Source organism: Talpa occidentalis, unplaced genomic scaffold, assembly GCF_014898055.3.
Source record: "Talpa occidentalis isolate TD23 unplaced genomic scaffold, MPIMG_talOcc4v2.1 talOcc4.4, whole genome shotgun sequence".
Lineage (NCBI taxonomy): Eukaryota > Metazoa > Chordata > Mammalia > Eulipotyphla > Talpidae > Talpa > Talpa occidentalis.
Window position 1 is genome coordinate 131,898,111 of NW_023604295.1, and position 26,346 is coordinate 131,924,456.

General features: G+C 38.3%; 1 protein-coding gene across 3 annotated transcripts in view; it reads left to right on the forward strand.

The window, feature by feature from the left end:
* TLL1 (tolloid like 1) overlaps positions 1–26,346 on the forward strand; it is a 167,178-nt gene that overhangs the window by 13,737 nt on the left and 127,095 nt on the right. Inside the window, exons 1-2 of one of the 3 annotated variants that reach the window (XM_037526412.2) lie at positions 9,181–9,254; positions 17,916–18,021. The exons of 1 other annotated variant lie outside the window; for it this stretch is intronic. In XM_037526412.2, the coding sequence (XP_037382309.1) occupies positions 9,231–9,254; positions 17,916–18,021 (130 nt within the window). In that variant the 5' untranslated portion in view covers positions 9,181–9,230. Of the gene's footprint in view, positions 1–9,180; positions 9,255–17,915; positions 18,022–26,346 lie in introns of those variants that run through there. One more of the 3 variants, XM_054701039.1, reaches the window with a different exon arrangement.

A 26,346-nucleotide genomic window follows, 5' to 3' on the forward strand; every position in this document is an offset into this window, starting at 1 on the left:
TATAGTTACCTAGGGTGGCATGAGTTTAATTTTTATTCTTTTTTATACTTAGGAGTCGCAGATTTGGGAGTTCCAGATTTTGAGGAGGGTTATCCTACTGTACTTTCCAGCTTGGTGGGCCCTGGGCTGTGTCCTCTGTCCTTGGAGTCCTGCTTGGCAACAAAATCCAATATTCATGTCAACTAAGTGTGGCAAATGCTCTCAGTTAAAAGCTGATTTTAGTCTTCCACTTGTCTTTCTGGGTGACCTCCCCTCGTTCAACCATGAATATGTTTTTTACTTATTCTGTCATAAGTTCACAGAGATAGATAAAAAAAAAATATCTAGCACTTTTAGTTATGCAGGAAGCTCAGCCCCTATAATACATGGTCTGTCGTGTTGGCTGAGATACCAGTCTTTAGAAGGGACTTTAGCTATTCTTTACTTATTCTTTACTTATAGAACTTTACTTATTCTTTACTTATAGAACTTAAAATAAAGATAATGAAATCACTTTATTTAAAACTCATTTATCATTGCATATTAAATATAATCATAAATCATTTATGATTTGGTTTTCATGGGAGTTTGGTTTTCATGGGAATTTCATAATGATCAAATCACCTTGTGTTTTAGCTGACTTTTCAGGATATCCATTCAGTCCTAGTTATGCACAAGAACTCCCAAAGTTTCATGAATTATTTGTGAAGACTTCATTATAAATGTAAAACATTTTATGCCCTTCACTTGAAAAGATCTGATTCAAATTTCATGGGATAGGAGCATCCACATGTAACTCAAACTAGACATTGTGATTTGCAAGTGAAAGACAGTTTGAAGGGAGCCTTACAAGTTACCTACACTGATATGCTGCCTTCAGGCAGATTTGATTGCTCTTTAACCTTGCAAAAAGAATTAGGTTCATACTTCCTTAAACTTTCTAGTGAGGTAGATTAGGAATGCATTTGTTTTGATATTTAATGCATTCTGCTTTACTGATTTTGAAAACAGAGAAGCATCTCACTATCTCTTTAACTTTTTAAAAACCATGAATGATGTTTTTAGATTTTTAATTTTTATTTATAATAAGGCGAATATCTTCAACCTCTCCTCATAATTATTCAAGATTTTAGTAATAAAACTTTAACCTCTGTTAACATTTACACAGATTCAAAATTTCCTGTAGCACCTTTCAGTTAGTTACAGGATCTTGAAGAAACTTATTGCTCTAGAGCCCCAGATTCCTTTTAGTGCCAGAATGCAATTCTGAAGCACTAAGCAATCACAAGTGTCATGTTTACTCTGTTCTGGAACAGATTATGCAAATTGTGGTAGTGACTTCAGGAATGAAGGTGAATTAAAAGGTCACTCACTGCCTCACAGTGTGTCCCTTACTGATTCATTACAGTTTCCTGAAAATATGCCATTAATGCTTTCTTTGAGTTAAGCATTGCTCTCTTTATACCTCTTTTCTTTTAAAACACAAATACCCGTTGCTGGTAAATACTAACATGAAAATTATTAACATGAAGGATAAGGTCAATTTCATAAATGCATTGAGAATATAGAAAATAAGAAGATGGAGAAAGTAACTCTGAGGCTAACCTTAGCCTACTCATAGTGTTGTAGAGCAACCCCGATACAAAACAGGGTGCCTGACTGTGGGTCCTCACCTGCACGCTTAAAAGGACTTATCAATGCTCTACTGCAGGCACACGTGAAAAGTTAATAAAAAAGGTTTATTTACAAGGGAAGGGGAAATGAGGAAATGTACAGCTCTGGGAGAAAAGTGGGAGACAAAGTTTTAAATGAGTCCTACCCGATCCGCCGATCAGGAATCCCAAAATGGCGCTCTCAGAGTTCGCCGCCAGCCAGGAGCGGTGAAGCCAGGAGGCGAGCGATTGCGAGCCAGAGAGACGCCAAGGCCCACGTGTTTGGTTTTTATATCCAACCTGGCTGCCCAACTCCACCCTCAGGTCCCAGCCACCCTCCCTTTGGTGGTGATGGGATTTGTCTTTCCCAATGTCTTGATGGCTTTAGTCTGGAGTCCACAAAGCCTGTATGGGATTAACTCAGGACATCATTTCCCCCTAACAATAGCTTTGCTTTTGGGCACCTCATAGACAGCTTGGGTACCCCAGTGACTGTCTTGCTCTTTAAATTTTGTATTCCTTATATTGGTGCTTCTCTCTGCATTATGTTTAGTCATTCTTAGTTAGCTTTGGTCTAGGTTGTGTTTATACAGATTTTTCTTTTCTAAAGAAATTATTCTGACCTTACATTAGGATATACCATTTTCAAGATGGCAGTAATTTCCATTAACTCCATTCCATGCCAAAAGCTGAATTAGTACTCAGCTTTTGAGTAAGATTGTCAATTCATGGCCTTTTAACTGCCCATAGATAGATTATAATTTTTAAGCTCTGCTTCTTTAGTAAGGTTTTCTATATGGGTATTCACCACGTAAAGAAAACTTGGTTCAAATTAAATTATTATGTTTCTTATTATATATGTAATTATTATATTTCTTAGTATAAATAGAATCACAATAAATTCAAGTTATGTGAACTTTTGTTTCTGGCCAGGAATGAGCAACAAAGATCAAATATTATTGTGCCTGAAGAATAAACAACAAAAATCTAGACAAAATATATGGAACAATAGTTTCCAAGACATTGGGCATCAAGAAACAAAAGACAGTGGTCGTTGGGAGGGAGGAAATAAATAAGGTGCGGCCCATGATTGCCAGCTTGCCATCTATAGGGCCATCAGTTGGGTGGGAACTAAAGACCTCCAAACTACATGCATAAAATAAGTAACTGATGAATTATACCTTGTGAAAATTAAGAACTTTTGCTCTTCAAAAGATACTTTCAAGAAAATGAGAAGTTATAGATTAGGAGAAAACCACGGCAATTTAAATATAGATAAAGGAATTTGTATCTGAAATTGAGAAAATATTCTCAAGATTCAATAATAAGAACTTAACAACACGATGAAAAATGAAGAAAATATCTGACCTGGAACTTCACCAAAGAGAGAAGTGGCAGGTAGCACATGGAAATAAATCCAACATCGTCTGACATTAGGGAAGTGCAAATGAAAGAACTTTGAAATATCATGAAATGCCTATTAGTATGTCTTAAATTCAATGATCATCAGGCAAATTGAAGAACTGCTTACAACCTGATCAGTACTGCTCAGAAATCCTGATAATACCACGTGTGTTGGAATAACCAGAATGCTCATACAGTGCAGCTAGGGAAGTAAAATACTAAAACAACCTTGAAAGTTTCTAAAGAACATAAACTCATACCTACTATTGATCCAATGATTCCACTCCTGTTTGTTTACCCAAGGGAAATGAAAGCATATGTCTGTATAGACCTCTTCCATGAGTTTTCATAGAGGACTTGAAATAGCCCCCACTGGAAACCACCAAAATGTCCACCCATGGGTGTGATACAGTTGTGTAATAGAGCATTACCCTGCAATAAAAAGGAGTGATTGATTAACATGTATCACATAGATGAAACGCAAAATAACTGTGCTGATTTTTAAAAAAAATGTCAGACAGACATCTACAATTAATGGTTACTTGTGGTATGGAATACCACCAGGAAGGAGTCATAAAAAGAGATCTTAAGAGTCTATGAGTAAACTTTTGCAAGTAGTAGATGTTTAGCATTTTTGATCTTGGCTTTGGTTTCATGAATATGCAAAGTGAATCAGATCGTACACATCAAATGGAGCAGCTTATTGAAATTAAACATTTTACCAATAAAGCTCTTGAGTTCAATTTATATGGGATTTTAAATGAATGAGACATTTTTCTTCTTTAGGTGAAACACTCATTTTTAAATTTCCCTCTGCCCTGACTCATGTCTCCCGCACAAAGGTTTTGTTGTACGAAATTCTCCCTATTTCTTGTGATGTTCCATACTCCTGGAAATTCTTATCTCCTAAGCCATGGTTACCTGTCACCCTGTTCTCTTCTTGTACTGGCACATCCTACTATACTTCCTCCTCCCTGGACTGAAATACACACATACACTTACTTTTACAGAGGTGAAATTTGTTTAAAATTAGTATCAAACACAACTTCAAGGAGGGCATAGAAAAATTAGAGTTATAAATATTGGGATGATTAGGTTTGGGAACAAAAGTAAGGTAAGAGTATCTGGTAAAAACCAATGTTTTCACTCCATATCTGCTTTCTCAAAGCATCATCAGTTGCTTTTCTGACTCATTCTCCCGTCGATCACCAATGAGAGAAACGTGCAGGAAGGAAAACACCTTGATTATATTGTAGGGATGACTAACTTGTCTTTCTGGAGTCATCATACCAGTTCATTTTAGGATAGGATTGGTTTTCTAAACATTGTAGTTTTGGAGTCAGCAAACTACTGACTTGTTTTCATGAATAAAAATTTTGTAAAAGAAATTTTTGAAACGCAACTTTGCCCATTCCTTTTTTTGTTGTCTCTGACTGCTTTCATTTTACAATAGCTGAACTGCGTAGTTGCAGCCACCGAAGTTAGTATGGACTTGCTGCAAGTCTAAATTATTGATTCCCTAGCCCTTTAAGAAAATGTTTGCTGACCTCTATCGTTGATTACAACTAATAATAGCAAAATGTACAGCACCTTCCATGTGCCAAATTGTTTTACTATATTAAATAAACTAATTAATTCTAATACCCATAAAAAAAAACACAAGAAACTGATAATGCTATAATAGCTTTTTGCCTAAAGAAACCACAGCACAGAGTGATTAAGCAATTTATCCTAAGTCACAAGCTTAGTGGTAAGACCAGGCTTAGCATAAAGGTGCCTTAACTCCAAAGTCTGTGTGTTTAACCTTTGTCTTTTACACGTGCTCCAGTGAAATGAAGAACCAAAAAAATAGTCTAGTATATAAAACACATAGTGAATTTATTGGTGGGCAGCTAAATAATTTAGGTGTAAAGCAGGGAATTATTTAAATCACAACAAAGGAGATAAGATATTTAATTAGTTTTAGATTAATTGCTCTTATTTCTTCAGGCTTATCCATGAAAGAATAATTGTGTGACTAGTCAAGTTTTTAAATTTAGTCCTATTCATCCTCAGTAAATTACCTCTTTGAATTATACCTGTATCTCATTATAGCAATTGTACAAGGTGGTAGAGGCAGACTCCCTTTATCAGCTTTTCCCTTTTTCTATTTTGTCTTTTTTATTTGTGGGGGTGGGTGGGTAGGAGGTGGGGGGCACTCAGTGTCCTATCCATGGGACCATTCCTTGGAGGAGTCAAAGTCATTTTCAAAGTTTCAGTTTCATAACTGAATTTTTCTGAAAACTGTTTTGTATTTTCTGCATCTTTGTAGTAGAGAAACCAGTAAGCATTTATTTTGGTAATTGCTTGCAACTAAAACATGTGAAATAAAACAGGCTTAAGAGATTCTGACAGCTTGCTTATTTTCCTTTAAGCTCTTTGAGTGTGGGTTTCTGACACGGTGATCTCAAAAAATTGTTTAAGTTATGAACAATATCCCACTTGGTAACTTTCTCCTTATGAAGATTATACTTGTGGCCACAGTTTGGCATGGACACATATTTAAGGGAATGTCATCATTATGCTTTTATTAAAAGTCCATCATGTTACACTTTATCCCCTTTAGGGTCACAATAGATATTTCTTCAGTAGGGGTAGCATAAGTTTTATTCATTATGAGATGTTAAAGCAATCTCTGTTCATTGAACCCAAATAGTCATATATAAAAATGTGCACATTTTCTTGTACTAGGCACCTGTAGAATATGTGAGGAATGAAAGAATATTTTGTATGGTGTCCTGTTCTACAAAGAGATTATAGTCTATTCAGGAATAATAGAATAAATATACAGGTGAGTGTAATAAAAATGCAGAATATGGTTTTCACATATGAGACTTTATAAATTTATAAGTTAAACAGAATTACAATATTAATTGTACAATAATATAAGTTGATGCAAAATATAATAAATATTAATAATAAACAGTGCTATAGGATTGAAAAGATACTCTTCCTAGTTTGCCTTGGAAATGTTTAACCAAGTCTGAGCTGGGTTTTAAATTGATAGGAAGTGTTATAGGACAGGGAGAGGGGCAGCCCAAACCCCGCAAACCTGCCTATTCTACATGGGTTCTGCCATCCGCCGCATCAACACAAAACATAGGAGACTTTAATGGGAAGGAACTTTAATAAAACTAGGAAACAATACAGGTAAGGCAAAGAGTCTAGTTTCTAGTTTCTAGTCTAGTTTCTAAATGAAGCATCCAGAGTTACCTGTCCCCTCGTGGGTAAAAGTCCATCCAAATGGGATTGGCCCAGAGCAAGGCCCCAAAGCCTGCTACAAGTCTAAAGCATCTTCCAGTGGGGACCCACAGAAAAGGGTCACAAACAACTGGACAAGCCCAGAAGGAAAAGAGCAAAATCAACATCAAGATAAAAGCTGCCATTGTCACCTCCCCACGGGTCTCACCCACATCTGTGTCACCCAGTCCACGACCAAAAGACAAGCGCAGTTTCTTCACGTGTCTCTAGGCTCCATGCGCCTCCTCCAGGTCTCCTTGCTCCATCCTGCTTCCTTCCTCCGTCTCTTCCTGCAGCTTCTTCTCTTCCTGCTCAGCTCCACCCTCCCTTGGGTGGGGCAGGGAACCTGGAACTTCCCCCTTTCCTGGGGACCACCCTGTTACAATCCCCCCTTTTAATTTTTATTCCACCATATCTATGGTGGCACAGATCTCAGGGTGTAATGTTAGGAGACAGTCTTTTTTTCAGGGTTACAATGTGTGTAAGAGAAGCAACAGTTAGCAGCATTGTCCATGAATGTCCAGTATGACAGTTTCATTACTTAAAAATAGTCCATTATCCAAGCCAAAAGAAAAAAATTTGGAGCATTGGCTAAAACAAGATAGCAAATATATCAAAATCACAGGGAAAAAAATGTTAAAATGGTTCAACTGATGTAAAACACAAATTTTCTCAACCTTGATCCCAAACTTTTAACAGCATAGTAAAAGTTTGCAAACTAAATGTACTTTTAAACCATTTTTCCTATTTTTGCATAAAATCACAGGGCAGAAATAACTAACAGCAGTTTTTAGCTGGCTTTGTTAAAATACCCCATATAGGATCAGAGTGAACTGGTGGCGTCCGGTCGACGTAGGCTTTATGGAACCTCCCCCTTTCCTGGGGACCACCCTGTTACAGAAGGATGAGATTTCAATGAATACTAAATATTTTTAAGTCCCTGTTTTTTCAAAGTGCTTTCAAATATCAAATCTGTTCTTACAACAATCTAAAAGAACAAGTAGTATTCTCATTTAAAAAATAATTCGAAGGGCTTCCCCAGAGGCGCAGTGGGTAGTAAGCAGCACTGTGAAGCTGTCCGCAGCCTCTGCCGCACAGGTTCGATTCCCGGCTGGCCAGGGAGATTCCCACATGGCACGGCAGACCTCTCCCATCTCACCCGCTGCTCCCCTTTGCAGTGCTTTTGGTCTGTTTGCCTGTTCTGCTCCCTACTCTGTCTTTGGTGAATCCTCTCACCCTCCTGCGCCTCTGTCCTGTACCCCAGCTACTGTATAAATAAATAAATCTTAAAAAAAAAGTAATTTGAGACTATGAGATGTTCCACGGCTTATATTGTATACAACTGGTAAGTGTGAGAGGTGCTATGTGCACCGAGGTCCTCCAACTCTGAATCTTTTGTGTTTTGTATTATTGTCTCACTCCTTAAAGAGAAGAATGCAAAGCACTAAGCCTGTTTTCACTCCATCTGAAATTCAGGCAAAAGAGGTTGGGGGATTAGACTGGGAGACAGAGAGGCTCTAAATTCTGAAGCTCCTTAAATGCCTGAGAATAGATTTGCAGGAGGAGTATTTTTCAAGAGAAGATGAGTAGACCATTGCAGTAGTCCTGTCCAGACACGGTCATGAAAGGAAGTGTTGAGATTCTGGATACATTTTCAAAATAGAATTATCTGGACGTGCTAACAATGGGAGGTGGGGGAAATAGGAAAAGGGAGAAAGAAGTAAAGGAAGATGCAAAGGAGCTCCGAAGTTTAAAAATTGAGCTATTAGAAGAGTGAAATAGAAAATTATGGCTTCATGAGATGGGTAACACTGAGAAATGACAGGTTAGAGTGAGATGCTACCGAGACAGCTAAATGGTAATGTCAAATAGGTAGCTCATCACATGAGTTTAGAGCTCAGGAGAACGTAAGCTGGAGGTGGGAATTCAGAAGTCATCAGAATGTAGGTGGTATTTAGTGGTGAGGTCATGTGACATCACCAGGGAATGACAAAAACATTAGATAATAAGAAGGGGTCTGAGATCCCAGTTCTTGTGTATGCCTTCATTCTGGATTCTTTTTTTTTTTTTTTTAAGATTTATTTATTTATTTATACAAGCACTGGGTACAGTCAGAAGCGTGGGAGGGTGAGAGAATTCACCAGAGTCACAGTGGGGAGCAGAACAGGCAGACTGATGAAGCACACTGCTGAGGGGAGCAGTGGGCGGCAGGAGAGGCCTGCGCACCATGTGGGACCCTCGCCCGGCGGCTGGGGATCGAACCAGCGCTGCAGAGGCTGCAGGCAGTTTTGTAGCCCAGCGCTCAACCGCTGCACCACCAGGGGAGGCCCCACTCTGGATTCTTTAAAAATTTTTTTTGTATTGAAGTGACATGGGTTAAACAACACTGTATATGGCTTAGAGATATAGGGTCTCTTTCAGGTGTTGATAGTATATGATTTAGAGATACAGGGTCTCTTTCAGGTGTTGATAGTTTGCCACACCCACCTCCAAAACACCCATAATCCCTCCCTGTAGTCCACTGAGCTCCCTCCTCTCTTGGTTCCCTCCTCTCCCCTCCTGCTCTGGTAGCCTCAGTTCTATAGTCAGTTTTCTAGTTAGTCATTTTGAATTTTTGGATGTAGGGAATAACCAGTAAGGAGCTTGATACCAATACCATTTAGAATAAGCTGAAACAAAGCCACCAAATGTGGGAAAAACTGTAAGGGCATGTTGAAAGTTATCTGTAACTTCGAGATATATCTTTTTTTTTAGACCATGCTAACTGTATGTTAGGGGTGGACTTGTTCAAAACATGTCCATCATAAAACCCTCTAGTGATCAAATATTTTTATTTATTGGGTGAAGCAATGTTTATTTAATTGTCACAATAACAGAGAAGTAACTAACAGAATCATCATTATCTTCATTTGTAACATGAAGAAGCTGAGACCAGAGGAGGTGAGTGAGTTGCTTGTGGTTTTGATTGGTTTGTTTCTAATAAGCATGCATTACTTTAGTTTCACCAAAAAGTGAAAATGAGAAAAAACTGAGTCAAATTTCTCTTGAGCAATTACTAGATGTTAGTAGAAATATATATTGTGTATATATTTGATGTCCAAGTCCGTTTCTCTATAAAGTTAGGAGGACTGGCCAGATTCCCTACAACTAACTCCAGCTCCAGCAATATGTGGTCCTCTGGAAAGCCACAAATATCAAAAGGTGGAATTCTTTCCTCAATTATAACTGAAGTGCTCTGGTGTATTGTAATAGTGAAATTGTCATTTGCTTCAGTACCTAGTACTACATTACATACCGAGCATTCAGTACCAGGCAATGTATTACTTCACATAACAATATCAATCACTTAAAAGAATTGCCCTTAATACTAAGCATCTTCTACTTTTAGTTTGAGGACATTGGGGCTTATCAAGACTAACTAACACATCCACACCCAGAGCAGCTAAGTGATGAAACTTGAGCCTAAGTCCTAGGCCTGAAATCCTAGTTACTAAAAACATCTGTTCTTTCCGTTTTTGGGGGGTGTATTTTGATGGGGAGTGGGGAAAGTAATGATTATTTTAGTTTACGAATTAGGAAAATCGAGTCTGCTTGATTTTTGTCATTTTTGGTCCTTGGCCTCATTTTTGAACACCTTTCTTTTCAAGTTCACTAAGTTAGTGGCTTCATCTTTCTGCAGCACACATGATAAAACCATCTCATATTCTTCAGTCATTAAATGCATTGCCCAGATTTCATGTTTCCAAAACACAATGTTTTAAAATTGATGGGTCTGTGTTTAATGTGACTGTATTCTTATTTTCCTAGAGAAAAATTAAATCAAAGATGTTTTTAAAAGTGATACCGTCTCTGAATCCAGAAACTAAGAGGTCTGTTGGCAGCACTGTTACCTTGTTTCACAGAGGAGGGTCCAGCATCATTTCCTGATGGTCTTCCTGGTCCGCTCTCTTCCTCACATCGCCAGTTGGAGTCTGTGACTTCCATTTCTCTTCTGACTATTAGACAGGGGGCCCTCCTGGGTCTGCCTCACTCCTTTGCTGCCTCCTAATTCTCATCCAAAACGCATTAGTTTGTCTACTGTTCTGGTTTCCCTATCAGTTTCTGTGGCCCATGCGAGCTATTCTCAAACCTGTCAAGAGTGTCAGAATCACCTGGAAACATTTTTAAAAAATACAGATTCTGAAGTACAGATCAGAAGTGCAAAACCAGTTGCTTAAATTGGGACCTGAAAATCTATTGATTTTTTTTTTTTCTTTTTGCGTAGAAGAACTGGGGTGTAGGCCAGAGGTGCAGGGTGTGGGGGGAGGGATGGTGGTGAAAGGATTCACCAGAGACAGAATGGGGAACAATAAATAAAGGTGCATGCAAATTTATATTGAGAAGAGTGCTTTCATTCAGAGCCAGACTGGACTTTCTGCCTTTGTGCTATCTTTACCTGAGGAGGTACCTGTGTGGTTTTTCTCCTGATTCAACAGTCTGGTTCTTTCACCAGCTGTGAGAAGTTAGGGGATCAGAGATCATTCTGCTATGGCTCTTTGATGAGAAACTTATCATCCAGAGTTAAAGCAAGAATGCATTCTTAGCTCCAGAAAAACGTATGTGTTTATACTTATAATTATATAAGCACATCATAGTTAATTACCTTTAGAATGATCTTTCCCACAGAAGTACTCATTTTGCCATAAAATGAAAAAAAAAAAAAACCCTTTTGGGATGAGTTCTTCTCTTTTCCCATCTTTAATTAAATGTAAAACACTTTTTGCATTGGCATTCACATGCAAATACTTAAAAAAGGCTCATCATATCACTTGAAATGTGAAGTAATTGCATGTTTATTGAAAACACTTCTTAAAAAGAGATTTGAAAGCCTCCCTGGTGGTGCAGGGGTTGAGTCTCAGCACTATCAACACTGTGGCCTGGGTTTGCTCCCCACCAGGGAGCTGACGCACATGGTACAGCAGAACTCTCCTGTCTTGCCTGCTGCTCCCCTCAGCAGTGTATTTCAGTGGCTCTGCCTGTTCTGCTCCCCACGCTGTCTCTGGTAAATCCGCTTTCCCCCTCCCTATGACACTGGCTTGCACCCTAGTTCTTGAATGCATAAATAAATAAAAATAAATCTTAAAAAAAAGAGATTTCAGCCAATCCCACAATGGATAGTTTTCTTATGATAAGAAAATGCTTATCACCTTTAGTATGTGATGAGTTTGTTATGATTAAAATAGTCAATAAAATAGACTTATCTAATTTATGTAGTGGATATTTAATAAATGTCTACTAAATGCTAACATCTCACTATGTGCTAGAGACAACCAGTTTAAGACCTCAGTTAGCTGACTGTTATCTAAATTTATGGTGTTTACTGTGTGAAAAAAGCCTTTTCTGAGCCAAGTGTTTTTGTTCTGCACCTCACCATCAGCACATGCAGATTACTTTTTGAACTGTGGCTTAATTACAATGAGCTGCTTAAGCAAATCAAATGATATATCATTTATTCACCTGAGAAATTCAGGGCAGTGCTGATGCTGCTGAGGTATGAAAGTGGAGTTGTAAATAGGTGAATACTGAGTTCCAAAATCAAGCCCGGATTTCTTGAAGCTTCCCTCCTGCGTCTTATCCTTAATTTGCAGTTGTGCAAAATAACTGCTGTCTCATAGTAGCAATTTAAACCGAGGTACTATGTGCAACACTTATATTTTAGTTTATAATTATTTATAGTATACAATGGGGGAAGTTCCCAAATTATAAGAAGTCAGTGCAGTAAATCTGTATAATCCTCTCATTCTTCACCTTCTTTAGCTGCATATAGCGCCAACAAGGAATGGTGTTTAAACTCTTTTTTTGGAATGCATTTTTTAAATATTCATTACCTTCCTAGATAGTATTTTCTGTTTAGCTTTCATCTTTTGCTGTGTATAAAATGTTTTATTGTACTATTGCTAACTCGGGGAACAATAGGCTTTACTAAAAAATGTTCCATTTCTGCAGATTTGCAGAAATCTTGATCTTCCTCATTTTCTTTTCTATTTTTTAAATTTTATTTTTTTAAGGATTTATTTTTATGTATACAAGAGCTGGGGTACAGGCCAGATATGTGGGGGTTGAGCGGATCCACCAGAGACAGAATGGGGAACAGAACAGGCAGATTGATTGAAACACACTGCTGAGGGGAGCAGCGGGCGAGACAGGAGAGGTCTGCCTCGCCATGTGGGTTTCTCCCTGGCTGGCCAGGGATTGAACTCATGCTGCAGAGGCTATAGATTGCTTCATAGTGCAGTTTTTAATCCCCTGCACCACCAGAGAGGCCCTAAATTTTCTTTTCTAATAAAGATTTTTATGATTCACATTTTTATAGAATAAAAATCTAAATAGACCTAATATACATAAAACCTACACATATTATAGAATCAGAGCTGGTTTGATTCTATGAAATGCAATGTGTCCTGGTCTTCAAACCCATAGAGTAAATGAGCAGGAAAGTAACCTGAAAGTCTGGTGTTAAAGGCAGTTCAGTGTTACCTGAGGGAGGCTAGGCTATACCTTAGCTGACTGCCAGGGATGCCACAGGATAACAAGTGTGAATAATAATAATGGCCTTGTAAAGAATTGTGAAAGGTCTGAGATTCTTGCACACAGTTCTCATAAGCTAATGGATCAGCCTACAAGTTTCACAGATGCTGGCAAAAAGGTCTGTTTCAGAGACAAACACCTTTGCTATGCCCAGCATAGCAAACAGTATGAATTTCATGTTTGCGAGTTCTTCCTGCAACCTGGATCCCCTAGGGGTGCTGTGGAGTGGGCACTCTAGTGGATGCAGAGAGTTTGTATCACAATTAGGGGCTCCTAGTTTAGGGTACTCTTTTATAGTGGACTGCAAGCAGCCTGTCCAGATGTTGCTCCCAGAGAGATGTTATTTATGGTGCTTAGCACAAAAAATCTGCCCGATTTGCCTAGGCTGTGCTCTAAAAAAAATTCTTGAAAATGTAGTCTAGATCAAAGATAATCAGTACTTCCCTCCAAATGTGCTCACAGGAGAATTATATCCAAATGGTCCTTTGTCAACAATTCCTACCAGATTCACAACCCCGCCCCCCAAGCCCCCTCCTCAGTCTCTTAATTCTGGTTTATTTGAGTTTACCTGGGAGTATATCTTTTCATATCATCTTTATCACAGGCAATATTTATGATTAATAGGCTAAACCTAGATAACTAGGAAGAGGATAGGAGGACAGCCCATTGTAGATTAAGTCCTGTTTCCTACAAATGTGCTCTATTGCAAGTGATAGGAAATGTAATATTAACCGTTACTATTATATGTCAATAGTCCAAACTAGGAATTCCTTTTAGAGAAGATGATTTGAGGGAAAAAAAGAAGTGTCAGAGAAATAAGACTGACTATTCAGATAGGACGATGTAACTGTTGAGAACAGGACTAAATCTCCAGCAGTTTGAGTAAAACCTTGTGGTTAAGATGATTGGTGATCTGCTGAACTACATGCTTATGTCTTTTTTTTTTTGCCAGGTTCTTAATTGTCTGTAGAAAGATGCTTCTTTTGGATTGAAGTTTGTGTTAACTGTTCATGTGGTTGAGGCCATGAATGCTGAATGTTCTTTAGCCATCTCTCAATATTACCAGCTGGGAAACAGGTTCACGAAATCAGGGAGACTGGGTTATCCAGAAACCTCAGAGAGAGGAGCAGAGCTGAGCTCTCAAACCTTCCAGGAGGGCATTTGTTGACTCAAAAGGGAACATATGTTAAGGTCAAGTGAGAGAGGGGTGGGGCAGAGAGAGAGAGACCACCTGACTCAGCAAGGACTGTAGACAACTCTGCAGTCACAGTGCACACCTTGCTGAATGAGTCTTTACATCTGGGAACTGGCTAGAATGCATGAAGTTGCAGTTCAGCTTATGACTAGAGCTTGGCCCTAGTGTAGAAGAATATTAATTGCTGTTCAAAATCACTTTAAAAGATAACTATCTGAGATGCAAATGTGGGATTGCCTTAAGCACAATAAACAAACTATTAAACCAATTATAATTTACCAGTGAAACTTTCAAGCATTGAGAAATTGGCCTTGTTTTGTGTTTGGTGAAAAGCAGAGAGCGTCAGAGTGGTTTAACTGCTTTCATCTGTGGTCAGAGGCCATGTTGTGCTGGTGGGAATCTTAAGAGAGAATCTATGGGGATGATTTTCTCCCCTTAGAGGAGCCCAAACTCTTGGAACCCCAAGGCAGGGCAGAGGAACCACTCCAAACTCTACTCTCACTTATTTCTAACAAAGTTCTCTGCTTTTACCTGCTTCACATCTTGGCTTCTGTTATTTAGAAAACACGCTCTTAAACGTATCAATATAATTTCTGTCTTGGTGGGAGTTTAGGCACATGCATTTATTAAAACTAAGTGCTTAATTATATTTGAACTTTGTGTGAAAAACTGAAGGCCTTTGCTGAACACAACTATAGCTACATGTTAATTGTAGACTGTAGTTGGAATGTTGGGAGAAATCACCAATATAGATCAACCATTTCATTTTTGTGAGAGTAGAGTAAGGTTAGGGAGAATAAGAGAGTAAGATTAAATCACTGACAGAACAGGCACTAGAACCAAAAATATCTTCAAAGAGCAGATTCTGCTACTTTTCTTTACACTCAAATTTGAGGATTTTCCCTAAGATTTCTTTATTTGGATGTCAGAAAAATCATGAGCACTGTGAAAGATGAATAAAGGCCTTCTTCAAGATGACTAAAAGTCCTACTTCAAGGAGGATGTCTTTCTGTCTCTGGGTTTTTGGTTGAGTTTTCATGTTGGTAGCATTGAGGTGATTTTTGTGTTTCTTGTGGTTTAATACATTAAAATTGCTTGTGCATTTATATGTGTATATGTTCTGTGGCATTTCTGGGCCAACTTTCCATTCTGTTTTCTATTCACATCTAAATAAATGCATAAGATAGTTCTCCAGCAACCTATTGAATTCAAAGTATAGGAGTGAAGGTAATGTCTTTAGAAAAGATCCATGGAAAAGAAAGGTTCATGAACTTTGCAAAGCTTCCCATGCTGTCTTTTCTGGCAGAAAAATGACTTTGCTTCTGGTGTTGATTGACATAAGTCACAATAAAGGACCACCCCCAAATGACATGTCTTTTATTTTGTTTTGTTTTGTTTTTTTAAATATAAATTCTACTAGTATTTTTTTTATAGATTTATTTATGCATACAAGAGCTGGGGTACAGGCCAGAGATGAGGGGAGGTGAGAGGACTCACTGGAGACAAATTAGAAACAGAACAGGCAGACTGACTGAAACACACTGCTGAGGAGAGCAGCGGGCGAGATAGGAGAGGTCTGCCTTGCCATGTGGGTTTCTCTTGGGCCGACTGGGGATTAAACTTGTGCTGCAGAGGCTGCAGTTTGCTTCATAGTGCAGTGCTCAACCCCTTGTGCCACCAGGGAGGCCCTACATGTCTTTTATGTTGTATCCTTCTAGAACATTTGGGGATTAAGAATCTCTGGAGTTAAGACTGCCTTAGGTTTGAATTCTAGTTGTGATATTTCTAAGTGCAAGAACATGGGGAGCTTATTCAAATTCTCTGAGTTTTTTCCTTGAGTATATAATGGGGATAATAATAGTGCCCTGCAGCTCATTAAATTTAATAAAATTTGCTATAACAACTTTTATTAATGATAACCTTGGAATTTGTAGGCCAGTGACATAGTTATGTCATTTTATATTATATATCATTTATTTTGCTTTTTTATTTATAGCTGACATTTAGTTTCACAAAAAATTGTGCTTCTAAGTATTTATAGGATTTACATCGTCATTTGTGCTGTCAAGGAGGCACACACACTGTAATTCTTACAGTTGTTTACCTAAAAGCATGAATCATCTTTAAGCACATTTTAGTTAAGATTGGGTTTATTTATTCCCTAACTCTGTTGTCCTTTAAATGACTCTATTTGCTTTCTCAGATTCTAGTGTTGATTACTGCTTTTCCATTTCCCCTCTAAAAATCCAAGATGTAAGAATTGTACATTCAATTTGTACATCTCAAATTGTAATAAATATAAAATTCTAAAAGAATGAAAAATTAAAATTTTGTTCACTAGTATAACTTAAAATATTTTGCAATGTTATTGTTCATTTTAAGTAGATAAAGATATTGTTATTAGTTGGCAGTACAATTTCAGACTCTGAAAATGTTAGCTGGAAAGTTAATAAGTAAATGTATTTTATCCTCACCAGTATCTGCATACATATAAGATATTGGTATATCATTTGAAGGATAAAAAAGATCCAAGGTTCTATTTTCTATAATTCAGTAGTTATGTAATGCTTTCTTTACCTATCATTTGAAATTCTTTGTCTTTTTAATGTAATATTTCATGCCTTCCAAGACTAGTGAAATGAACTTATGTTACAGAATCATAGAATTTGGAGGCTTAAAAGCTTTGAGATTATCTGGAATTCTAAATTCATGATTTTTAATCCTTGCTGCACATTTGAGTTATTTCAAGACATTTAAAAATTACCAACTTTTACTTGTATCCCAGTTGCATTAAATTAGAATCCCTGTGAGTGGGGCCTGAATAGACCTAGGTTTCAAAAGCTTTCCTGGCAGTTCTACCTACCATGATGTCAATGTCAACCATCCATCTGGGAGTCTTTGGGCAACATGTAGAAATGAAATACAATTGCTCTAGATCAGCGAAGTCATAGATTATTACCTTTCAGAATTGAAACCAAATCTTGGTCTCCTCCTAAACCAGTGTTTTTTCTACTGTCACACACTGCCGCCTTTTGGTTATTCCAGTCTGTGCTTTTTATTTAGTTTGTGTGGTGCCAAAGATACTTGGAGTGGACTTATCCTATATAGACAAGCCTTGTTTTGGTGAATGAGCCTCAGAGGGGTAGTCTGCACTTGCATTCCCTGAGGCACTGACTAGTGAGTAGAGACACTATCAGAGTCCCCCAGTACCCCTGCACTGGACTGGCCAGGCTGCTCCATAAGTAGAGTTCTCTGTGGCAAGAGGAAGGCACAGTGGTACTTAGAGTTGGCTGCTCTACATTTTATGCACTGTGCATTAATTAAATTATATGCTACTTTTTTCAGCAATAATGTAATATACCTTTATTAGACTAGTTTTAGTTATGGGACAAATATTAAGTTTATTTTAAAGACGGTTAGATTAAATAAAAATAGCTGTCTCCTATAATTGAAGCTCATTTAAAATAATTTTCTTTATGTTAAGATATTGTTACACTTTGTTCTTATTTATAGGCCATAATATAATTCATATACTATCTATAATTGATTTTCTATGTGCTCCAGAATTTTTTTAATATTAAGCTATAATATCTTGCCATTTAAGGCTAACTTCAAATGAATGGCAATAATGGGAAAATGTGTTCATAACTCTTTTCCTATAGCCTTTGAATAAATACAATTTACTTTAGGCTTTCATCACCATTTCTGGCTGTGGTGGGATAGTGATAACGTCATAATTTCAAATGGCATGTGGCCAGACATGGATATAGTGTAGTGCCTCTTGAAGGCCTTGTTTAAAACACTCACTCTGGGATACTACTGTGCTTCTTTACTTCCAGACTGACCACTGCTCTATGCAGTGTTGGGGCAATACCTGGGCTGCCCGAGCCCTTGAAGTTCAAGAAGCAGCACCTGGACTTCTTATGATGGGAGGTCAGAGTCAATGTAAGTGACTTCCTAATTTGGGGGGCTAAATTCTTTCAGTGATTTAGATCTGTAGAAAGTCAGCCTTCTAGGTGACTATTTTCAGTGTGTGTTTTATGTCATCATCACCATACCTCTAAATACTGCCATCAACTTAAAATAAAAATAAAACAAAATACTTTAGCAGTGTTTCTAAGTAATAAATTCTTAGGTATCTCTGATGAAATGCATACTGCAAAGATATAATGTGCTCAATTTTTTTTTTGTTTTCTTGGATTACCCAGCAATATTTTCAATTATGTGAAAATATTACTTTGAGAACTGGAATCGATTCTAGTATAGAGAAAACTTATAAAATCTAATTTGAAACTGTCTTGTATTTTAAAGCTGTGCAGAACTTTCTTTATCACACATAAATGCATAGTGGGAAAAGGTAAAAAATTTATGTCTTTGAGAATAGTTTTGATTTTTCTGTAGTTTGTTATCATTGTTGAGTGTCATTGCTCAAAAAAGGTTTATTTCTTTTCAATGATGCTACTTCATGAATCCCAACCAAATGTTACAGTTCATTTAATTGCAACTGAAAATACTAGATGTGTATGCAAATGGATAATAGAAATGGTAGAAGTAATGTTCAGTTGGTGATAAATTTCAAGAGCCTGGGATTAGATTTTTCCCTATAGGGCAAATTAATGAAGCTGTAATATGATGCTTGTATTAAAATCAAATTTTCATTATGAACAGAGATAAGAGGAGAAAGTGATGGAAGAATGGAAAATATTATAATCCCATCCCATCAAGTTATATTCTCATTAAGTCCTGAGGAGCTAAATCTCTTTTTGAGTAGTTCTACGTTGTTATGAGCTATATAGTAATGGCATTTGAAGCTTGTTCTTACACAAATGAACTCTAGACTTTGTGTGTAAAATCATAATACTTGGTTCTATGGAAGAGAAAATAAAGTTTTATAGTAAGTAAAGATTCAAATTAGCTTTACTATTTCTATCCAATGGCTTGGATCTAAAACTGATCAACAGATTTGAAATAATTTACAAATTAATTTTTTACATATTGCTACTTTTCTTAACTGAACCCATCCTGTAGCATATTAAATTAATGGGTATTGGGAAAAGCATGGTTCACAGAGCAGAAAGCCCCAGGTTTACCCCAATTTCTTACTCTCCAGTGTTTTAGTGTCATCTAAGTTCTCTGAGCTCTGAATTTGAGGGTCTGCCCCACAGGCCCTCCAAAGTTGTGAGAAGCCAATGAAAGTGTAAGTACTTTGTTAACTGTAAAAAGCTGTAGAAAATTTATTAATTGCTTGGGCACATTCAACTAGAAGCTGTCAATGGTGCCTAAATAGTTCTAGTTTTCAAAATTAGAAAACATTTATAATAATCTGGGTATTTTATGCAGTTCCTTTACAGAAATTTGTCTTCCTAAGAGCTCTTAGAAAAAAATTTGAAACAAAGTTATTGATATGCAGTGAGTTGAAATACAGCATCAAAATGTTGATGAAAAGTAGCTTTAGTTACCATGGTGTAGGGGCAGGAAGGGGCACAGAGCAGGTTTTCTATGACCCGAGCAGACGGAGTAAAGGAAGAGAGAGTCCTGGAGCCCTCGGTGTCTTTTCAAGCTTTTATTGGGATTTATCAAGTAAGGCAGGCAGGGGTGCTGGGGGGGGGGGCGGGCGGCGGGAGGCTGGTAGGCCTCCCAGCCTCCAGCAAACCTTCACTCTATCTGGGCTCTCGGGCGTTCTCTGGTGGTGTCTGCTGCTCTACTCTCTTGTGGTTCTTTATACTTCTGCTGGCATCACCGTGATGCCGCCCTTGTAAGCCCAGTCTCTCAGCCCAGGTGAATCCCATCTACCTATGCCCACACCCTACTCCAGGTGCCCGCCATCAGGCATGCATTCAGGACAAGGATCCATCATCTATCCTGATGGCGGGAGGGCAGAAAAGCCTGATACCTTTTTAACCTTACCCTACACACATGGCTTATCAGATTGTTATCAGCCCCCCTCGACTCTTCCCCCGCCCTGTCTCTAATTTCTCCCATTCTGGTCTCTTCTCTCCCCTTCTCCCCTCTGCTTTCTCCCTCTCCCTGTTTTCCAAGGTTGATAGAAGTCTCATGCTTGTCTCCTGGCCTTAAGTTCTGCATCACTATTCTATCACTTAGACATCTTGGCAGGTTTTTGTAGAAAACTTTTTGACATCTTTCCCTTGATGTTCTGTAGTAAGAAGGCATAAAGCTCTAAGCTGCTGGACCAGAAAAAGCAGAACAGGCTGTGGTCCCTGTGGGAAATACAGCCACAGGGGGTGCTGACAGGTGTGTGGGGCTACGCTTCAGCTGAGACCGGTGCTGTGGCTTGAATCTCTGTAGCTGTATCTGTCACAACTATTTACAATTAAAAAAAAAAAATCCAACCACACCACATGTTTAGATGGAAACTCAGAGGAGAGCAGAAGCACAACAGTAACACATACAAAGGAAAGTCAGCAGAGTTTGAGAAGCAATGCATGGATACCTGAATTGCATGAAAAGGCTAGCAGTTAAAGGGGAGGGTTTGGGTTGGAGTTGAGGGGAAGGAAGCTGTTGGGGGAGAGAGGAGGAGAAAGAGAGCTGATTATCCCCGGGTTGCTGTGGCTTGTCAGAGCTGGTTTCAGAATGGTTGACTGGGCCTCTGGGACCCGAGGACAGTACACCCCAAATGACTTAAGCCAGTACACTGAAAAGGGAGAAAAAGCCAAAAACGAATGGCTAACAGGAGGTAAGGAACTCATTTGGCATCCACAGTCTAAACATCATAAACTCAAGAGGAGTATCTGTTTTGAAACTATTTAAACATATTAGCATCAAATACTTGTTGTGATTCTGTGTTACTGGTTGTTTGTTTTTGAAACTTGTAGTTGAAAGAGCAGTGCAGAAAGCTCGAAATTTGCATGAACATCATTTGCCATTCTTCAATTACCCTGAGGCAGAAAATGGGGGTTGCTTTTTCTCCATTGTTCTTTGCCTTCGCTTCTTTATTGTAACCATCCTTCTTCCCCCACTGCCTCTCCTCCCACATCTCATCGTAATTCTTCCATTCCTCCCACTCCAAGATTTTAGAGTGATTTCTTTAGACCTGCAAGCCCTCACTTGATAATGGGGCATCGCTGAAGAATTTTTCCATAACCCTGTCAGTCATAAATTCAATCCATCATTAGTGTAAATGAGAGTCATGTACCACATGGAAGTCTCAAGTTTTCTCTGTTTTAGGAAGAGACTGAAATCAACAAAAACAAAAAAGTGAAACAGCAGAGCACTACTTCAATGACTTGAGTTTTTGTGAACATCATTGTAGGATTTTCAGTTCTTTATGTGTAAACACCGGAAATTTCGATCCTGATCTTTAGACAGAGCCTATTTATCTCTGAGAGTTAGGATCTGGTTTACACATGCTGGATTTGAGAAGATGGGCCTTTGGTCCTAGAGAGCCTTTCCTTTGCCTGGTCATCTACATTTGAGAGATTCCTGAGCTGCTGCGGTGTGAGTCGTCTCTCAGGGAGAGATATCATTAACCAGCTTATACTTGTCTTTGGATACATTACAAACAACTGTCCCCTCTGAGCAGAAGAATTACCACAGGGCGCTTTTCCTTTTAGGTGAGGCTTGGCACAAAAATGGAGCTGGGTTAGCCTCCAATTTGCCACCCAGGAACTATTACATATGATGAGTCCTGAATCATAGACAGTAGCCCAGCCTCTGAGCCACAGAGAAAGGGAAAAAACTGGGCAATGTTCCCTAAAAGTAACTCAAGTTCCCAAAATACAGCAATTTTTTTTTCATTCTCAATAATCAGTGACTGTTGATTTTTGGAGTTATAGATTATCAACATTTTGTCAGTTAAAAAAATTAAATAAAGTTATAATTCTAGTCTTGACATTAATTATTGGAAAAATGATTATGATTATAAGATTTCTTTGCTATTTAATGAGGCTTTGGGGTTGGAAATAATTGATTTAAATGAAAGATTAGATTTTGAATATTAGCATGGGTCAGAGAGTTAGTGGCAGTAATTATGATTGGCCAGCCATGGGCGCTTCCCTGATTCTCAGATAAATTGGAAACTTTTGGATTGTACTACAAGTAAAATATCAAGTGTGTGTGTGTGTGTGTGTGTATATCTATTCTCTAAGATATGAATTAATATTTTTAAGATCTTATTGAGTAAATACTAAGAAGGATGAGAAATAGGTAAAACTTTATAGTTAAAGTGACATTGATAATAAATACATTTAAAAATATGAGTGGCTATATAAGACTCCCATGAGAACTGGAGTTTGGATATAATGTGAAGCAATTTGCTCTTACCCGCTAGCTTAAGATCTTATCTCTTGGGGACAGGAAGACCACAGGGCAGGCAACCTGGGGTCAGGGATGGGAGGCCACTCTGTCACAGCAAGCAGAAGGAAGAGGCTCTGAGTCTCAAAAGTTAATGTGCATAATCTAGTGATGAAATCACCTGATTTCCAGGGGGCCCCCCTTTTTGTTCTGGTTATGGCAGTTGGCCTTTGTGCCATGTATTGTAAGCTGGAGGGGCCAACTGCCACCCAGGGATGTCATGTCAAAGTCAGGAGCTGAAGCCAGACCCTAAGAACTCCTAGCCAGCTGGCAGCACTGACCAGCTCTGACATTTCATTAACTTTGCAATAATGGAACCTCATGTTTATACAATTGAACAATTCCAGTTTCAACTCTACTCAGTAAGTCATGATACAGTTTTATGGCACTAGAAGAATGGAGCATATCAGGTTTATGTTATTTTTAAAAATAAATCACAGCTTCTTTATCAAAAATAAAAAAGCATTTGCTTTGGCCATTGAGTAGTTATGTTTGCCATTATGGCTTTGGATTGTGAACTTGATGTCATGCTCATATTTTGGATTGAGAGCAGGAGTCTGTGTGCTGGAGCAGACTTTTAGAATTTAGAAAACAAAGAAAATGCGAGTATATAAGCTTTTGCCCACCATACAAGGCATGATTTTTGGAAGATGTAAAGTCAAGGATATTCATTTACTCTTTTGCTAATTTCTACTCCCTTGAACTGTGTTTTGTAGGAATATTGGATTTATGATTCTTGTATTTGACAACAAGGGAGGATCTTGAAGCAAATTTAAAGTAAAGCTAAAGTAAAAATTAAAATATCCCCAAAACATGTGAAATGTGTTTATTTCCCTTCAGGACTGGAATTTTTAGCTAGTTTTGTAGGTTTTTTTTTTTTTTTTTTTTTTTTTCCCTGCTCTGGCTGCTGCATTAACAGCCACAGACTAAATGACAACATCTTTATTTTTAATAAAGCGGATTAATGAAAATGTAAGACAATTAAGAATTTAAGGTTCTGGCTTGTATGCTTAATATGAGAGTATTGGTTTGAAGCCAGTGAACTGTACATGCTAATCAGCTGGTGCTTTGCCTGCAGTAATGTAGGGGATTAACCTCCTCTGAGAATGGCTGCAGCAGTCTCAATCAAGGGCACTTTTGCCCCCAGGGGACACTTGGCAATGCTGGAGACACTTTTGTTTGTCACTAGTTGGGGTAGGAGTCGCTCCTGGCATCTATTGAGTGGAGACTAGAGATGCTGCTAAACTTCCTCCAGGGCAGCCTGGCAGCAAAGCGTCATTCAGCCCAAAATGACAATGGTGCTGAGGTTGGCAAACCCTGATCCAGGAGTATTTCCACTTTGACTTAAAAAAAAAAATCCTCTTTGTTTTTTTCCATCTCCCTTATTTAGATAGGTGTATGTCACTTGGTGTGGAAAAGAGTAAGCATGTCTCTATTTTGTACTGTTATCTTTTTGGTGTTTCCTAAGATGTGGTATTACACAGAGTGGGAAGGGAGCCAAGAGACCTGGCCTGTGCTGCAGAACCTTGAACATGTCACTTATCTCTACAAAAGTCAGAATTAGATGAGATCTCAACCCAACAAAGTCAATATGATCTGTCCAAGCCATTTACTCACACTGATATGAGCCCCTGCTCTGTGTCAGATCAGATGCGAGGTGCTAGGAGTGAACCTATAAAGGACCAAGGGACCAAGGATGGATCCAGGTTTCTAAATGCTGGCCATTTAACCCAGGACACAGACTTGCAAGCAGAAGTGACCACACACTGTGATCAGTGACCTAATGACACTGTGGCAGAGTTCTGCAGGTCAGACGATCCTAGGAGAGCTGGGTAAGTCATCAGAGAGAAGGCAGAGCCTGAATGAGGTGACTGGAGTTGAGGGGGGATTTGCCATAGGGAGCAAGGGCATTTCAGGCAAGAGGATGACAGGCAAAATGTGGAACTGTGGAAGCCGTGGTATTTTCCGTAGTGTTTAAGGGCCTCAGTATGACTGGAACATCATCACTAAATAAAAATGCTCTTCTTATAGGGCCTTAAAATAAGAAATATTTCCAGAAGAATCTTAGAGCTATGAAAAGTAAATATTACCACTTACCGTTACCATGCATGAATTTCCAGTGTGACTCTCACAAGCACAGCAGGCCTCAATTACCGTCTGAGGATTCCCTCAAGCTCCTGTCTCTCCTACTTCACTTGTCTTAACTTGTGTCTGAGCCACTGCTTCATCGTTAATGCTGTGAGTTGTGGTGCAGAAAAGTCAGGAGTGAAAATCCAATTTTAAAGTGTCTGGTTTCCCCTTTTCCCCATCAAATTTTCTTGAAGTAATTTTGAATTTTAATAATCATCTTGGGGTGATGGACTTGGGTAATTAAAGTTGATGAGTGGATTCACAAATGCAGGTGAACCAAGTATAGCACCACCCCATCCAATCTCCCTCAAATAAGTAGGGGACATGATGGGGAAACAATGCCCATATTTGGGGCATCAAGTGATCAAATGTTGTTTAGCACCACAAAACAAGTGGCTCTCAACTTGGCTTAAACTACCACAAAGCTCATTTTCCCCTTATAGCTATGAAAGTCTGTTTCTTCCCTTAAAGAATGTCATAAAAGAAAACAGGATAATGTGAGGATGATTTATCTTTCCATTGTCTGTAAAGAAGTAGATGAATTTTGTATGAGTTTTCTCTCAGCAAGTCTGACTTTTCTCAGGAAAAGGAAATTTAAATGAAATCACTCCTTCTCGAGCTTTCCTTTGGAAATAGCCAGATATAAAAGAAGTTCTGCAGCAGATATCACAGGACCTGATGAGAGTTCAGGAAATCTGTCTTCAGTCTAGTAGCTGACTTTCCATGACACTGTATTTTGTGATGTCTGAATTTCTCCTTCTAGAAATAAATCTAATAATTCCTGCGGTTCATTGGGCAGGACTTATGAAGTAATGTCTACAGAGTATTTAAGACAAAAAAGGTTCTACCACACAGATAAGTATTTTTCATCCCTCGATATCAGTTCCCTGTTGATATGACTAAATTCTAAGTCCTCTGATGTGTGGGAATGATTTACCCCTCCCCCCCAACAAGAATGTAATAATTGACATGATTAATTGCTCATTATGAAATTTTCACAATCTCAGTTACCTAATAAATATCTCAGGAACAAGCCAGTTTGGCTGGGGTTCAATCAGTACAGCATTGCTAATTTAGCCACTAATTTAAGCCAATACTTTTAAATCTGGAGCTAGATGTGGGGAGAATGTTCAGAATTTAAGGATTGAGTGCATTCTCTCAGAAATCACTGGAGTTCAGCTGTTTTTACATATGTGGTAAGAGGAGGAGGAGGTACAAAAGGATGTTTCCCAGGTTCACATGCCCCCTTTGGTATGTACCACCAGCAGTTGTAGTAGCAGAGGGTCCATATTGAAGAAGTAGTGGGTGGGTAAGTAATCCTAAGTGTGATACTGGAGAATTTAAAATATCTTGAATTCTTAAAGACGGATCATTTTGTAATTGGTGAATTTTTTAATCACTTAAAGGATTTTGTTTTCTACGTGAGTAATCAGTTACTGCATGTTTTAAATCTGGAGTGGATGAAATTTTACTGGGACAGTCGTGCTGATTCATACACATGTAGTCTGAGGCTGACTCTGCATTACAGTGGTGGCATTAAGAATTTGCAACAGAGAATTTATGACCTACAAAGACTAAAGTAAAATATGTACCATGTGGCTTTTTACAGAAAAAATTGGCTAATCCTTGCTTTAAAGAAATACCTTTTAAAAACAAACTAATCTGCAATTTAGGTAAAATCTCATAGGGAGATTATTCATCTAGATAAATGAATTTCCTTTTTTTTTTTTTTTGGAAGAAGTGGTAACCCTACTTTCTTTTCATCTTACCTGCTTTATAATACCTGAGAAATTCTTTCAAAATACAAATGTTGAAGTAATATATAAAAGG